The 17,467-nt window shown below is 28.0% G+C and overlaps 5 protein-coding genes across 15 annotated transcripts in view; 3 read left to right on the top strand and 2 right to left on the bottom strand.

Moving 5' to 3' along the window:
- Positions 1-32: 32 nt before the first annotated feature.
- On the top strand, positions 33-1,244 carry LOC124954363 (60S ribosomal protein L35a). 2 transcript variants are annotated; one of them, XM_047507197.1, is made up of 4 exons: positions 33-97; positions 593-852; positions 926-1,084; positions 1,170-1,244. In XM_047507197.1, the coding sequence occupies exons 2-4, from the start codon at positions 595-597 to the stop codon at positions 1,191-1,193; spliced, it is 441 nt and encodes a 146-aa protein (XP_047363153.1). In that variant the 5' UTR covers positions 33-97; positions 593-594; the 3' UTR covers positions 1,194-1,244. The 2 variants fall into 2 exon arrangements, with proteins under 2 accessions (XP_047363153.1, XP_047363154.1); XM_047507198.1 differs by lacking the exon at positions 33-97 and adding an exon at positions 100-122.
- A 283-nt stretch (positions 1,245-1,527) lies between these two features.
- On the top strand, positions 1,528-3,144 carry LOC124954361 (SPRY domain-containing protein 7). 3 transcript variants are annotated; one of them, XM_047507189.1, is made up of 4 exons: positions 1,528-1,962; positions 2,317-2,594; positions 2,660-2,762; positions 2,852-3,144. In XM_047507189.1, exons 1-4 carry the CDS (start codon positions 1,854-1,856, stop codon positions 2,947-2,949), a joined length of 588 nt encoding a protein of 195 aa, XP_047363145.1. In that variant the 5' UTR covers positions 1,528-1,853; the 3' UTR covers positions 2,950-3,144. The 3 variants fall into 3 exon arrangements, with proteins under 3 accessions (XP_047363145.1, XP_047363146.1, XP_047363148.1); XM_047507190.1 differs by having other exon boundaries at positions 1,536-1,928; positions 2,852-3,140; XM_047507192.1 differs by lacking the exon at positions 1,528-1,962 and adding an exon at positions 2,107-2,237.
- Positions 3,145-5,491: 2,347 nt separating this feature from the next.
- Positions 5,492-10,130, bottom strand: LOC124954449 (heparan-sulfate 6-O-sulfotransferase 1). Of its 2 annotated transcripts, XM_047507419.1 has the most exons (4): positions 9,239-10,095; positions 8,295-8,698; positions 7,701-7,880; positions 5,492-7,067 (listed from the first exon to the last, which is right to left on the bottom strand). In XM_047507419.1, exons 1-4 carry the CDS (start codon positions 9,681-9,683, stop codon positions 6,750-6,752), a joined length of 1,347 nt encoding a protein of 448 aa, XP_047363375.1. In that variant the 5' UTR covers positions 9,684-10,095; the 3' UTR covers positions 5,492-6,749. The 2 variants fall into 2 exon arrangements, with proteins under 2 accessions (XP_047363375.1, XP_047363376.1); XM_047507420.1 differs by lacking the exon at positions 7,701-7,880 and having other exon boundaries at positions 9,239-10,130.
- A 3,224-nt stretch (positions 10,131-13,354) lies between these two features.
- Positions 13,355-14,652, top strand: LOC124954514. Of its 3 annotated transcripts, none has more exons than XR_007102566.1 (4): positions 13,355-13,496; positions 13,560-13,619; positions 13,745-14,398; positions 14,451-14,652. XR_007102566.1 is itself a non-coding variant. In XM_047507559.1 (3 exons), exon 3 carries the CDS (start codon positions 13,746-13,748, stop codon positions 14,292-14,294), a length of 549 nt encoding a protein of 182 aa, XP_047363515.1. In that variant the 5' UTR covers positions 13,355-13,496; positions 13,560-13,619; position 13,745; the 3' UTR covers positions 14,295-14,652. The 3 variants fall into 3 exon arrangements, 1 of the variants encoding a protein (XP_047363515.1); XR_007102565.1 differs by having other exon boundaries at positions 14,455-14,652; XM_047507559.1 differs by having other exon boundaries at positions 13,745-14,652.
- LOC124954506 overlaps positions 14,300-17,467 on the bottom strand; it is a 41,985-nt gene continuing 38,817 nt past the window's right edge. For all 5 annotated transcript variants that reach the window (XM_047507544.1, XM_047507546.1, XM_047507545.1 and 2 more), the window contains 5 exons: positions 16,946-17,357; positions 16,459-16,878; positions 16,158-16,359; positions 15,805-15,999; positions 14,300-15,704 (listed from right to left, as the gene is read on the bottom strand). In XM_047507544.1, the coding sequence (XP_047363500.1) occupies positions 15,537-15,704; positions 15,805-15,999; positions 16,158-16,359; positions 16,459-16,878; positions 16,946-17,357 (1,397 nt within the window). In that variant the 3' untranslated portion in view covers positions 14,300-15,536. The remainder of the gene's footprint in view (positions 15,705-15,804; positions 16,000-16,157; positions 16,360-16,458; positions 16,879-16,945; positions 17,358-17,467) is intronic.

The raw sequence follows: 17,467 nt of genomic DNA on the forward strand, positions 1-17,467 counted from the left end.
TAGTCGTTCGGTCGGTAAAATCAAATGTTTATTAAAGATATCATCTTCGCCAGAGGGCCAGAGTTTCCTGTTTCTTTTAGTCCATGATAAATATCCGGTACGTTTCTTCCCTATGTGCTTCTGTAATTATTTATAAAAATATCTGTAATTAATGAAAAAAATAGACAAATAATAATGAGATTTTATTTGATGTTAAGTTAACGTGCAATTCCAAGTTTTATTTAATAACATTTTGCAAAAGATCTTTCGATCTCGATAGATTCGAAATACGTACACGTTACCAGTGTTGTGTGTGTTTTTGATATATAACATAAAAAAACATGTGAAATAATAATTTGATCTTCTATCATAGAATAATATTTTTATAGATTTCATTTTGTCTCTTTATTGTTAAAAAAAAAAAAATAATAATACATTAATTTCATACATAGTAGAATCTTCAAAAAACTCAATCTGAGTTTCAATTAAAAAAAAAAAAAGTTTATACTTGTGTAAATCTTCAATATATATATATATATATATATATATATAATATATAAATAAAATTTATATCACTCTGTGTATTTTCTTTATTGTGATAAATTTTTCACAGAAATGGCGGACACAGTTGCAACTCCAAAATCTAAAACAAAGGCTCCAAAGAAGCCAATAGAAAAGGCTTCAGAACCTGTACCTTTGAAAAAGAGGCCTTTTAAGAGACATGGACGTCTTTATGCAAAAGCTATTTTTACTGGTTACAAGCGTGGTCTTCGTAATCAACACGAACATACTGCCCTTTTAAAGGTTGAAGGCGCTAGAACAAAAAGTGATTCCGATTTCTATATTGGAAAGAAATGTGTTTATGTATACAAAGTGAGTGTAGCGATATAAAAATATTATAATCTGATCAATAAGGATGTGTAGTTATGAATATTTATTTTTCTAGGCCAAGAATAGGACACCTGTTCCTGGAAAGACAACAAAAAAGACAAAAGTAAGAGCTATTTGGGGTAAAGTAACACGTCCTCATGGTACTAGTGGTTCAGTTCGTGCTAAGTTTAAGAGAAATTTACCAGCCAAAGCTATGGGTCACCGCATTAGGATTGTAAGTATATATTTCTTCAAAATATAAATTATAGATCTTAAATTTCTTAATAGATATACACATTTTTCTTTCATTTTATTTACAGATGCTGTATCCTAGCCGAATATAAGTTCATACATAAATAAATAAATAAATAAATAAATACCAGTTTGGTTTATAACTTTGTAATATTATTTATATTCCCCTTCCTAATAAATAAATCTATTTTATTTGAGAAGTTATAATTAAAATTTCTCGATACACGTGTTAGAATTGTACGAATGAAAATATTTTAAAACTTAACCTTCAATTTGTCTTACATTATAACATAGTAAATAATTTCTCATTATAAATGAATTTTAATTTGTATCGAAGAGAAATTATTTTCAATTTTTTTCTTCTCTCTATTTCTTTTATTGTTATATAAAAAATCTAATAAGAATTAGAAAGAACGAGTAAAATATCGATTAAATGTGTCAATAGGGAAGCCATTTTGTTACTACACATACAAGTTTTGAATAAGTCGCACGAAGTTTCGGAGTATAAAAGTACCTGCTAATTTTCTACAAAACACTGTGCTCTTTTTATTTAACGATCTCCTCGTCATTTCTCGTGTAATAAAGTGATTAAGAGTGAAGAAAAATTTGTATAAATTACTTTTAGTGGAGGAAAAATTAATGTTTTCCTCGTGCGAATGATACGATGTTGTGTTTACTTTTTTGAATAGATCGGTCGAAAGGTTAAAACAAAAAAAAAGAAAAGATGTTTTGCTGTCTGAGAAATTGTTTTGATGGTATTGGATTCACAACAACCCAAATTCCAAAGAGAGAACCAAATCCGATTAGTTTGGATACTACTCATATGGGTAACCGTCATTTTTTCGCAGAGAAATCTTTCAAGTAAATCTGATCACTTGTAGAAAATGTATCTACGTATTTATTAATCTTTTCTTTGACATCTGTCAAAATAGTATGTATTATATTTAAATTTTAATATTACATTTGAAGTATGTCGTCTATAAGATATTTTATCAATAATAAATATCAAAGCAATTGAGATAATAAAAAAAAATATATATATATAAAAAAAAAAAAAAAAAAAAAAAAAAAAGAAAAGAAAATAACAATGAATATTGATTTGGAGTATCATCACAATTATATTAAGTATGACTCCTGTAAGAAGATTATTACAAAGGAATATGTTTTCTCAATTTCATTATTATCCTGATACAGTTACATGATTTGAATTCTCAGGGCATGAAGTAGTTATAGTCAGAAAAGGTTTAAGAGTTTGCGGACGTGGTGGTGCCTTAACAAATGCACCTCTTGCACAAAGCAAGAGTTATTTTGAAGTTAAAGTACAACAGAGTGGAATATGGGCCATTGGATTAGCTAACAAATCTACAAATCTTAATACCGCAATCGGAGGAAGTGACAGTGAAAGTTGGGCTCTTAATTCCGATGGCATTTTAAGACATAATCAACAAGAATTGCATAAGATTCAAAATCCTGTTCAAGAAGGAGATATTGTTGTAAGAATTATAAGTTATATTATTTGTAAAGAACGATAGTACAAAAATAATTTATAATATTTTAGGGAGTCTCCTATGATCATGTAGAATTAAATTTTTATGTAAATGGAAAATCTTTGGAAGCCCCAATTATTGGTATCAAAGGAACCATTTACCCTGTGCTTTATGGTCTGTTTCAATATTATCTTTATAAAATTTTACAATGGTTATTATTGTTATTTTATATTATAAAATTTATATTGTGAAAAAATTTTCAGTTGACGACGGAGCTATACTAGATTTAATTCTGGATAATTTTACTCATCCTCCACCAATGGGTTTTGAAAAAATAATGGTAGAACAATCATTACTTTAGCGATACACACAATGTGAATAATGTTGAAATGGCTAATTATCAGACAGTTTTAAATTGTTCATTCAAAATACATTTTGTCTATTCTAAATGCGAACAAATGTTGCTATAATTATATATAATTCTATTTGCAGTTAAAGATTATATATAATAACATGAATAAGAAATCTTTATTATAATGTAATATATATATATATGTGTGTGTGTATATGTATGTATATATATATATATATATATATATATATATATATATATAAAATTTAATTAGCAACTGCAAAATAAACATTTTGTCTAATACTTACAGTTTTCTTTTTTTTTCTCGCGAGTATATCAATAGTTTAATAATTGTATTATAAGTAAATCTATACAATTTGTTGAGACCTTCTTAGTTTTATTAAAATTAAAAAGTTTACAACATTCATTTTAGAGACAAAGTCAGCAGTATACTTAAACTTGGTATACATATATTCCATATTTATTACTGTTACTAAACTTCCAATTTGGTTGTATAGCAACAGAGAGTTTAATAAATCATAATAACAATATATATGTATGCCTCATGTATATATGTAATCGTACAATAATAGATTGATCATTAATTATTATTAATGATGTTTTATTTACTGCACACACGAAATTATTTACATATGTATGTGTATCATGTTTACACGCGTCTTTACGTATAATTATTGATTTGTAATGAAGTAACGATATGATTCTATTTACACTGACATTATTAATAAAATACCAACATCTTAGGCCTATTCTTATTTGCTTTAATGGGCTAGTGTCATGGCTTTCTTCTTCATTGATAATAAATTCATAACATATTTAGATACCAAAAATTTAAAACATTAAAGCTAATTTTTGATCGAAACTAATATATTGAGTATATATGCGTATCTTTATATATAATTACATAAATATTAAAAATAATTAACAATCCAGAGTAATGCACAAAAGATTTTAACCTTAATTGGTATTCTTAACATATTATACTAAATCTTGTTACAATTACAAAGAAATGTAAGACATTAGTCGAAAGGCAATTAATAAAATATTACATTTTCCAAAATTGAGGAAACTAATAAAATTTGTCATTAATTTTTTCATTCTAATGTTATGTGACACAGTCATTGAATGTTATAATTATCCCAAACACCGATAAGAAATAACTTTGTTTATACATAGTAATATAGAATTAATTATTCGTATTATAATGGGATAAATTCTTCGATGCATTTAGATATTAAATGCAACCTTGCATTAAATTTGTTTTCTGCTTACTGTACATATAATGAGCATTTATTGTGTCACATATAAAAAGTTGTTTTTATGATTGTGCTGCAAGCATTTTAAATTCTTGCAAAACATAGTTAATCTTTGGTCCTTAACATTATTTTTATGCAAATTACATATTATGTATTTCTATAAATTATTATGTATTTTTATAAGTAGGTCATTCGATTGAAAACAATGTGCTTTTGTAATAACTTAAGTCAGAGCTATATACAGAGTTATATCTAAGCTAAATTAAAATTGATATTAATGAAATCTAAATTTAAAAAAAAAAAATAAAAAAACCAAGAAATCGTTGTATGTCAATCAACCGTTCTTACTCATGACTCTGTATATGACTCATATGAAAAAATCATATTGTAAAATACACTTCACACAAATTTACAATTCATTATTGTTGATGGCAACTATTATCTCTAGCTATGCTTGATTTAATTCCATTAAACATTAATTTATGTATTTTTTATAGACATATTTATAATGTGTAAAATAGCAATTTCATGGCACTGGTTTTCTAGTTTTTTTTCTTTTTTTTTTTTTTTTTTATTTTATTTTATTTCATTTTCTTTTTTTTTCCTTTTTTTATTATAGGAATATTGTGTTCATTCGAGAGACCAACATTAATATATCCAAGAGAGCCCTTGCAACCTATGCCTTAATGATATATAAAATATTTGCTAAAAAGGTATAAGATATATTACATTTAGTTTATGACTGGATGATATGAAATATTTATAATGGTAACCCAGCGAATTGTATTGCACATAATTCTCATTAGGCAGTAATTATTAATAATTAATTAAATTTAACACGATTTCCATTTTATTTTGAGTGACCAATATATCTATAATTTCATTTCATTAAATTATTTAAAAGTTACGCATATTATATATTAAGTAATTCTACCAGACTGCACTCATTGTTTTGGACGCCATTTGATCGTTTTATCAGAAATACTACTACATGCTAAATCAAGTTGCTATTTTATTATAATTATATAATTAAATATCATGATAATTATCAGATGTATGGCCTCTGTCACTAATTTCTTTCATAAAAATCTTATCACTTAAAAACTATGTAAACTGTTTATAATAAACCTAATACCATTTCCTTTACAATGCAAATAATCCAATTACAAAATATATATATATATATATATATATATATATATATATATATATATCTTTTGATATATTTACAAAAGTAATTTATAATCTACATATGATTTATTAAAAAGCTCTATTACCAATTAAAATTATTATTATGCCTAAAATTGATAAAATGTTATACAATTTTTAATATAATTTATTACACTATTCATGAATCTAAAGAGAAATAAAACATAATGATTTGAGATCTTTCTTTTGTTCTCAGGACCAAGGGTTATATGTTTATACGATATAATATCAAATGTTTTTGTTTCCACATAGAGCTGTGTGTATTATAATATTGTAATAATTACAAGTAATTGATAAATAATTATTTTGGAATAATAATAATAGTTCGAAATATATACTTAATAACTAGATGTCACAACCCTAAGCCAAAAGCTAAATTGTTTGAAATATAAAAATGTACTTACATAAATTCTGCATTAATTAAAAATACATCATAAGTATTACTCGCTTATATGAGAGTTTTCCTTATAAATGCATTTAAACTGAGAGACAATTTATTTTAAACTTCTATATCTAATCGAGTCTAATTATTTGCAGTCATATCCTAATACCATATTTAAAAAGATGTAACATTTGTATTTTTTTACTTACAAAAAGATATACACTTAATGATATTTTTAGATAAATGTATTAGACAAGTATGAAACTGATAAAAATAAAATAGAACTTTATCATTTTATGATTGAAGAAATTGATCTTTCTCAGTATTGAAACTACATTTTAAAGTGCACATATATAAAGATACAAAGATTTTATCACAATGAAATAGAACTTCTATTTCTAATTTTTTTGTACAAATCCCTTGAATCCTGTTGAACGCATAAAATGTTTAAATTCTACATGTGTATCTATTATAAAAATTTGTTTTACCAAATATAGATGCAATCCCATTCATGAATTCATATTCACATATAGAAGAAAAATCAGTACTTTTATAGTTGTTTCTCAGCATTATAAGCAAAGTTATATTAGCCATATATATATATATGGAAGAGCTTTCACAGAGTGTTTGCAAATGTTTTAAGAATATATAAAGTTTGTTTGTTTGTTTGTTTTTATAATTATCTGACTTCTATTCTTATATGAAACCACTGAAAAAGTACCAAGGATAATACCAAGGTTCTTGGAGCTCTCTTTGGTCTTGTCCAAGTAAAATTCTACAACACTTTTGGTAAAATTCACGCAACAAATGCGCCTGATAACTATATGTATATAAAGCATTCTGTTCCAAGGGCATTTCCCTGAGATACTCAGATCCAGTGCAACCGCTGTATTTATTCGCAAATGCGAAGCATCGATAATGTTTATCAATATACTCACATATTACTCGTTATCTGTTGTATCTTCAATAACAGAGTCCCAATTAAATTCTGTGGCACTTTGTCTAGAGGGTAATTCTCCAAGATGTTGAAATCGTTGCACAAAATAAGGATCGCGATCTTTGAGTCTTCTAAATCTTTGAAATGCAAGTTTCTTTGCAAAATCATACAGTTCCAGATCCAATTTATTAAGTCTACGTACTGCGTCTAATTGTTCTGGGTTAAGAGTGGCCATAGTAGCTGCACTAAGAGTGGCATTATGCTGTTCGAAGGCAACAGCAAATCTCATTCCAAACGTTTCTTCAAATGAATACTGGCCCACCTAATATTTTTAATAATTATTTATTAATCTTAACTTTAACATAAAACATTACTTAATATAATATTAACGGATTTGTAATTAAAACCTTTTTTTTTTTTATATTATATTAAAAACTATGACATAAAAGCATGAAAAATTATTACTTGGTAATAAAAATAAACCTGCAAGCGAAGATTTTAAAGGCAACAAGCACACAGAATACACTTATGGCTCACACATGTTAAAGATAAACAGAGAAACATAAATATTTACTTTAAGTCTACCTAAACTTTAAGCCCATGAATTCAACTATATAATGATAACAGAAATATATACAAGGAAAAATATATATAAGATTTTTTGATATTAAAAAATATTACATGCATAAATTTAAACATTCATATGAACAATGAGACAATAATGTAAATTAGATTTTATACGTTTAATACAGCTAGCAAATGAAAAATTGATAGAAGATTCGAAAAATTCAAGTATCAATATAAAACTTATAAATTATTGTTATTTAAACTGTTACATTATTACAGTATCATTATAAATATATCAAAAGAATAATTTAGACAAATCAATATTATGTTAATGCTGTTAATATCATGCTTTTATGCAAATTTTATATCTTAATTTTCTACTTCTTACTTTTTGGTACTCAGTCAACATGAAGAAAGGCATAAATTGTAAATTATGTTTGGCACTAGCCAACATAAGACGATCCTTGTCCAAGCTACTAAGCGTAGAGTTGTAACAACCAACTATTGACAAATCAGCCAACATTCTTGTTTGACGATTGCTTGCCAAATTATATGGGCACTCCATAAACTGCACAAACAATAATTTTGATTTATCAAAGAGCTATAACCTTATTTTTTATCATAACATAAAAAGTTAAACAACATACCAGCATTATTTAAATTTTCTATTTGTTTTATTTTAGAGCATGAAATATTCATACGTAATGACTCATTCCGTTATTCAATTATTTAGAAGACCTTGAATTCATGAACATGATAACAGGTCACTTAACAAGTATCGTATTTATGCGAAATAATAAAGTGGAAAAATTACAGATAAAAAGTATGTTGTAATAGTATGTTTCTAAAACGTTATAGCTTTTTTCAAGTATGAAATATTAGTAATTGGTCTTTTTTTTTTTTGTAACAAATAATTGAATATTATGAACAGAATATATACTTTTAATTTTTTTTATATTACTATTTAATATATTAATATCACCTGTTCTAAACTAACTCCTTGCCAACTAGGTCCATTATAACACTGTGGTATATTAGCTTGAGTTCCTCCACACCAATGACGTGCACCTCTCCATGTTGCACCTCTTTGCACATGTCGAAATTCGGACAAATAACGTGCAACAGGATCCCTTATAATAGTTATGTAAAAATATCTACGTTTAATTCCTTCCCCTTCAATTTTGTTCAACTCAGAATCAACGCAACTAGTTAATTCAGTCCAGTCAGCATGTAACCCACACTTCCAACCAGTAGAATACCGAGAAAAAAGCCAATTTTCATTGCGATTTGGACGGAAACAAAGGCAGCGCTTACGTCTTCTCTGACATGAACATGGTCTCTGGAGATCCAGATCTCTTACTAGATGTTTACCAAACAATGTTCCCCCTTTAACAGAAAGCCATTAGCAATACAAATTAGCTATAAAATATATCAATGTTTTTTTTTATAGCAACATAAATATTATAGTTATATGTATTAGTACGTATATTTAATTCTTCTTTTTTAATAGGAGAACAAAAAAAATAAGGGAAGAAAGACTGTAGATAATCAAGGGAAGACATAAGCCTATAGCATACTAAACAACTTCAACATCTTTGTTGAATTATTCTCTTTCTTTCTAAGATAGAACCTGCAGGTTTGAGGATGCCTAATGAATAATGCATAGGTTTAACTACACAATGGTCAGAAGGGAAGTTTCCATGGTTTTATTATGTGCTATTGCATTGCTTTGGCCTTTAGCCAAAGAGATCTATGGTTAAGCTCTAAAATATAACTTAACGTAGAACCTATGATCGATACAATAATAAGAGAATCTATTTCAAAGAAATATTGACTAAGAATAAGATAGATAAAATAAATGAGCACATTTGCAAGTTTACATAAGATAAGTATACACAGTGTTATCAATTCTGACAGAAGGTTTACCTGTCTTTTGAATATGCAGGAAAACCATGACGTCATGAGCATTGATGTCAAATTGAAAAGTATCATTGGCAAAGACATCATCATAGCCAAGGCTTCCTTGTATACTTTGAAGCTTAAAGGCAGGATGTACAGAAAAGAGACCATTCTTGTCAATCTCGATGGAGACAGAAGACAAGGCAGCTGCGGGTGCTCCAAGAGAGAGACCCTCTGAAATTCTCGCGGAGTCCTTGATGTCCTGTCGATTAGTCAGGGCACACACGTGATCCGGACAAAAGTAACCAAGATATACGATCCCGGTTAAAGCGAGAAAGAGACATATTCCTACGACGCTCCGTAATCTACTTCGTCGTGTCCGTGACTCCATCGTCCCGGACTTATCGAAAAAATCATCCGGTACGAGGATCGTCAGATCGCTAACGCCTTCTTCGCTTAATCGTCTGCCCATTATTTCGACCCATCTTTTTTCACTGCAACACCAGCAGCAGGACGCTCCGCGCGCCGACACGGACCGACCAAAACTACATCCACGCACCGAGTATCGGCCATGACAGATGGCTCCGATCTTCTATCCCCACTACGTACTATCCGCGCGCGCTTTTCTTTTCTTTTCTTTTTCTTTTCTCTCTCTCTCTCTCTCTCTCTCTCTCTCTTTCTTTCTTTTATTTACTTCGCTTCCTTGACCATTCGCCTATGCTCCCTTTCTATACATTCGAGAGGAGTGGTATATTTATACGTGAAATCTCTTTGGTTTTTCTTTTTCATCTTTTTTTCTTTCTCTTTCCACTTCTCCTTCTCCTTCCCCTTCTCCTTCTCCCTCTTCGTTACTTATCTCGATACACGATCTGCTGCCTCTGCTCCTTCATCCAACGACGTAACTCATAACGGAACCTTTATAAACGTTTCTTATACCTTTTTCAAAATTTTCTTTTTTCTTCCCTTCTTTATTTATTCGAATATAAAATTTTAAATAGGACCAATTTTCAATTAGTAAGAAAACATTTATTTTTACATATCTTTAAATTTAACAATCGTATGTACACACATATATACCATTTCAATTTCTATATTGTATGTATATCGTATTTGATCGTTCCTCTGTTGTATCTGTCGTAATACGTTTTAAACGGAGCACTTTGTGAACTCCATGAGTATTGAGGTAATATACAATAAAATGTCATAAATAAAATGAATATGATTGTTTCTTCTTAACGTACGACATTGAACTATATTTAATTAACGATTATAATCGAAATGTTTCATTATCAATCATTTAATTAACGATTAAATTAATTAATTATTTCATTATTATTTCGATTAATGATTATTATTCGACATTTAAATCTATATATATCTATGATATAGATTGTCAATGATTCATGACATATATACGAAAAGGTTAATCAATGATATACGTGTCTACGGAATAATTCGTCAATGTTGACGAAATTTTTTCATTATGTAATTATATGTATAACTAAAGTAATTAATATAATCGTTAATTGAATGAAATATTGTCTAACATAAATTATATATATATATATATTATTTTATTAATTCCTTTCTTATTATATAAGCCAATGGATTCGAGATTAACATAAACTATTACGTTTTATTAACATAAACTATTTATTCTTCCTTATATTTTTTCTCTTTCTGTTTTTATCAGCCTTTTTCTTTTTTTACTATATCTCTACGTATGTAGACAATGGTTTTTAGGTCGATAATTAATTAATCGTAAAAAAAACCTACTGCGAAGGATCGTAGCTAACGTCGTAGTTCTATAATTACGTAAGTCCTTTGAAAACGATGCTTTTATAGTCTTATCTTGAAATAGCATACGCATATTCACGTTTACATGCCATATACATGGATAAACTAATTATGGTGTATATGTGTGTGTGTATGTGTGTGTGTGTATGGTGTGTATACATATATATATATATACACACACTTTATACACGTCTTTCCTTTATCTGATCTCATCTTAGGATCTGGCCTCATTATCTATTAATTATCTATCAAAATCTAATTTGGAATACAGATTAACCTTATTCGTGATTAAAATTAGATCTACGGTGTTGTTATTAATATCGTCTTATCTTGGGAAAACAAAATGTTTCATGGACAACAAAGATGACGATTAATTTTTTTTAATAAATAACTTTTAAAATAGAAACATGATATTGATAAAACGTAAAAATATTTTGAAGATTGTTTAGATGATTAAGTAAGCTGGCAGAGAGAGAGAGAGAGAGAGAGAGAGAGAGAGAGAGAGAGAGAGAGAGAGAGAGAGAGAGAGAGAATCTTTTATAGGTTATTATCATTGAATTTAGGTCATCATTGTTAATTACGATTTAATTTCGTGTGATGCGACTGCTGCTTAACGTAAACTGATGTTACGAGCTTACCATATTATAAATCCCTTCTAAGCTCGCAAATACGCACATGCGCACAACTTATATAGTATTTCCACAACATAAAATATTTTCGCACAATAGAGATTCATTTGTTTCTTTGTTTTTCTTTTTCTTTTCAATCGTTTAATCTTATAATTATAATGAGATTGATAATAAATATTTGATCATTTAATAGAATATATTAGTGTTATTTAATGTTATTATATCGTGTCAATCATTAAAATTCTTTACTCGAAGGAAGAGCAAGTATGTACAGGTGGAAAAATTTTAGAAAGTTACTTACAGGTGATATTAAGATCGAATATTGATATCCAATTGTTATGATAAATTAAACGGAAAAAAAGATATAGAACGTACATAGAGACACACATACATAATGGTTTATCTCTGATAAGCAATTATATTCATGTATATATTCAAAATTTCATCGAATATGTTAATATTTCTTCTTTTGTAATTGAATAAAAAGAAGTTCGTCTCAATTAATAATACAAATATAATGTATTATAAATATTATCATATATTACGTAATATATTATGTAATATATTACATAAGTTTTACGATATGTTCTAACGATAATATAATTTAATTGATTAAAATTGTAACTGTAATGATTTGATAATTAATTCTAATTAATTAATATAACGATGTTGTCAGGAATAATTAAAGCTATATTTTGACACTAGATGGCGAGTCGATTGGGTTTCACAGGATCGTAATCATAGAAATTTATAAAAGGTGCAAAATATTTTTAATTTTTATAAGTATATAGTTTAATTCGTGATAATATGTTTTAATAATGTAATAATTATATAAGAGAATCATTAATTAACGTTTAACATAGTATTTTTTTAAGAATTTATTATCTACTTATTCTTTTTTTATCGTAATATTCTATTTCTCGGGTATAATTCAAATTCGCCACTCTTTTCCTTACGAATATCGCCATTATTATTACAGACGTTGTTTATCAAGAGTTTCTATGTGTTCGCAATGGTTTATACCATGAATTCTCATGGTTACAATTTTCATTCGATTTTGATAATCGAGGGAATTCATTAGAAAGAAAAAGGTTTTTCTTTTTTGAAAAATGTTATTTTCTTTACAAAAATCGTATCTAAAAATAAGTAATTTACTAGAGTAATTTTCATGCAAGGAAAAGTCTATATTGAAAATCTGAAAATATAATTCGTATATATTGATAAAGATCGTAACGAAGCTTCGTCAACACGTTAATGACAGGTAATTGGTATATATTTTCTAATATAAAGCATGAACACTTTCCTTACAATTTTACGTATACATACACATATTTATATACATAAATATAATTAATATTATTTTATATTAATAATATTCTAAATGTATACTTGTATTGATAATATAATAAGACAGGAACAAATAAATTGCAGGATGTAAGTGTTGATTTATCCTTTGCCTTGTTGCATAATTATTAGTGCGTTATGAATAATTTAAAACAGATGCAAAAAAAAAATAATACTTGTAACGTCAATCGAGTATAAGAAAAACGTTAATGTCTAATCTGAATAATTGCACGTTTCGTTTTTCTTACGGAATTGACTTCGTACCTGCTGTTATCTAAAAATTGACGATCATACCTCGTTTTTACAGCACAGTTTTTCAATTTACGCGCGTCAACACGACGAATCGGAAGAAGGGGCAGGATTCTAACGTGTTTTTAGTTCATTTTTCTTCCGCACTTGTCGCTTAAGTCAAACGTCTCAATGTCGAGCAACATTGGATAAACAGTCTTAAATATGTTATATTTGTCATCATAAAATTGTCAGATTATTGTAAAAATTTATTGTTATATTTATTGGTACGTTGTATATTTCAATCGTAATGTTCTTAAATTCATTATTTTATAGTGATTATTTCGTAGGTTTCTTCTGAATAAGCGGTACACTTATCTATACGAAAGTTAACCTCAACCATATACAGGGTCAGTGATATATTAAATAATTTTTTATATATTTACTAATCCAACTCATTTTATATCTGTTAATCTCTTCTTTAAAATAATATTAATTTGTTAGGAAATTTTACAAGTTACTGTTTCATTTTCAGCATGACGTCTGTCAAGTTATTGGAAGATAGGATACTAGAATTGGAAAAGCAGATTTATGGACTTGGGAAGGTATTGCAGCTAGACGATCCATTACCAGAAACATCTATTACCGATAATCTCTTACATACGAATACATTGATCTCTTCGGCATTATCAGGCAGGGAAAAGATAAATGAGGCTATAAAACGATTACCAGAATTGAATAAACACTTAGATATAACTTTGGAAGAATTAGATATGCCCATAGAAGCTAAATTGCATTTATTGCTACTTCTGGAGCAAGAAATTATTGATAATCATAAATATTTAAACGAAATACAGGAATTGATGCCAGTTTTAGAAACAGATTCTTTAAAAGATGTTCCAGAATTATCTGTAAAACTTAATGAATTATCTTTGAAACAATTGAAGATACATGAGGAAGCTGAAGCGTTTACAAAAAATATGCATTCTGTCTTCTGTATGTATAACGATGTGATAGATAGTATATCTAAAACATTGATTAGCTTGGATAAAGAAATTACACGTGCTGAAACTAGTAAAAAGTAGATAAGTGACATTAGTACACCGTTAATTTATTCTGCATTTCTGCGTTTCTTTGGAGTAGAGGTTACATAGATGATTGTAAAGGTATCGAGTTCAGGATTACTTTTATATATACATATATATATATATATACATATATATATATATATGTATATGTATATATATATATATTTATTTATTATTCATGGCTTAAAATATAAAAATACTTACGAATTCATTGATGCCTATGCATAAATGAAAGTGTTTCATTATAATATTATTATTGAACATAAATGAAATTGTACACTATTGAACATATTTCATTATTAGTGTATCAATAACAATGTATTTTATTACAATAATCATATATACATTTACCCTATCTATTGTTTAATCTTATCCATCATTCGTTTCAGGAATTCTACGCAAGAATCACTGAGACAAATCATCGATCGAATATAATCGATCGTTAATATGTTATTATCGTTGGTCTCTTCCGTTAAATGTTTTTATTTCTGATTTATAGTATTCGTAAGAGTCTTCGTACAATCTAGAAAGATTCAACAAATATAATACTTTCATATGCATATTCATACTTATTGGATTGACTTTGGTCCAAACCTAATATAACTTTCATATATTTTCCGAGCAAAACTTGCAGCGTGTGTTCGTAAGAGTATAATACTTAAAGAGACCTAATTTGCTAACTTGCAAAAAAAAATCTATTACCACGTTAACCATATTAAACAATTACTTTATACAGTATTTACATATTATTTTCCTTAATATTAAACAAAGTATGATTTTGTAATCTACACATCTGCACGTTATATATATATATATATATATATATATATATATATATATGTATGTATATATATATAAGTTTATATAATCACTGATATTAATTTTTAGTATAGATATTGCATATCTGTGCTTTCGATTGTAAAAGAAATTATTTCATGGCCATCTGATACTAAGAGCATACTTTGTAGTATAAATAGGAACATGATTCATAAAAGAACATCAAATAAGTTCCAATAAAGAAAAAAAAAAAAAAAAAAACATTTGTATGCTGAGAATTTTTGAAGAGTAAGTACTTTTGTAAGCGTTTTGTATGCAAATACTCGAAAAAATCAGAGCAATTGTTTCTTTTTTTTGTTTTTTTTTTTTTTTTTAACATTGATCAGTATACGACCAACATTATTTTAACTTCCAATTATTTGTATACTTCCAAAGTATCCGTATCTTATAAGTTGTTTAAATTTATGTTTGCAAAGCAGGAACCAAATGTCGTAACCAATCTAAAGCAGGCTCCAAACTAGAGTAAATTGCAGGATGACCTCTTGAACATTTACTATGGTGACTGAGTAAACCTTGAATTTTCCATTTTCCTGACTCTCTGGCACACATTAAAGGTGCTCCTTCGTCATTCTACGAGTAAGATATTGACATACATTAATTTCAAAATCATTTTTTACCTATTTCTTTTGATACATTTTATGATTTGTTCCTTAATTCAAATAATACTCACATAACAAAGCTCTTTATCCATATTGGACAAGCCAATACATATGTTATACTTTGTTATAAATCCTGCATAATGGCTGGTAGTATTACATTCATTAGAATCATACATTGGCATTGGCAAGAATTCATTATATTGTTGTAAATCCAGTTCTCCGTTAACTGGGAATCTCCATCCTACACTAACACAGACATCGTTTGGCTGAAATATAAAGTATCATCAAATGTTAGATGATTTATTAATTTATTTTATAAATGATATATAATTTCCGTTTGAAAAAAGTTTTAAAAAATATTTCAAGTACAACTTATTTCAATTCATAAGAATTTCATATATATATATATATATATAATACGTACTTCGATAGGATAAGTTGGTAAGCAAACGGCAGAAACATTTTTCGAGAAAATCAAAGGTTCTTTGAGTTCGATCAAAGCGATATCGTTGTCATAGAAGAATTGATTATATTTCACTTGTGTATATGGAATGATAGTCTTGACAGGATTACTTTTAAGCAAATTTCCATCTGTGAACAATTTCCATCCGTCGTTTTGTCTGTACCTAAAATTTAACAGAAATATTCAATTAAATATCAATTGACAAATTAACAAGTTTAAGTAATAAAAATTAATTATTTATCATAGGTGAATAAGTTCTTACTTGTAAACGCAAGAGTAACTGGTCAAAGCATGCATAGGTCCTAATATACTTGCTGTGCAAGTTATACCATGTTCCTCTTCTTTCAAAATTACTACGGATGGCCATTGCATAAGACTATCTGTAGTTTCACCTTCTGGTTTCATAATAGTTTTATCAATATGATGCGTATCGCAAGAAAATTCTTCGCACGTAACTTCAACGACTTTCTCCGAGACACAGAATTCCACACGTTGAAGATTACTGACTAGTGGGGTGCGATGATTTGGATTAGTTTTCAGTCTTACTATTTGTTGGCTTTTATCCCATGCTTTAAAATCGGTTGTCTGAGATGAAGCATAGCCAAGAGAACGACAGTATGAATCACTGAATTCTTTGCTCCAACCATCCGAACATACCAATCGATATTCTTCATCGGATTGCCTGTTAAATTACACGTTAAATTAACGATATTTTTTTTTTTATTTTTAAAAGATTTTAGAAAACTGACCTTATTTTTAAAAGGGTATCTCGGTGGTTTAGCTGTCTCGTCGATTTGTCATCTTCGTTTTCTTCTTGATTAGTTTCAGTATCATTTCTTTGATCGAGCGAATAGTTAGAAATGCAATCCCACTCGTCGGAATGATCAGGACAATGTTCGATACCATCGCAGATTTCTTCTTTCGGTACACATCCTCCGGTATGACATTTGAATTGATTCAAAGAACAATCGCAAAGTTTTTCGTCTTCTCCATTAGCGCAATCGGGTGATCCATTGCAACGCCATATTTGTGGTATACATCGTTTATCCGTAGGACATAAGTATTCATCGTTACCACAACTTTCAGCACAGTTAAACTCATCCTGATGATTTTCGCAATCTGGTCTTCCATCGCATAGCCATAACAGTGGTATGCATCGTCCTGGAAATAAGTACGAAACTTGTTTAATCGTGATAATCTTTAATTGATCCATTTTTGTAATATGAAATTATACCTTTTGTAAGTTTTTCCACATCATTTGTTTCATTATG

This window comes from Vespa velutina, chromosome 15 (assembly GCF_912470025.1).
Source record: "Vespa velutina chromosome 15, iVesVel2.1, whole genome shotgun sequence".
Classification (NCBI taxonomy): Eukaryota; Metazoa; Arthropoda; class Insecta; order Hymenoptera; family Vespidae; genus Vespa; species Vespa velutina.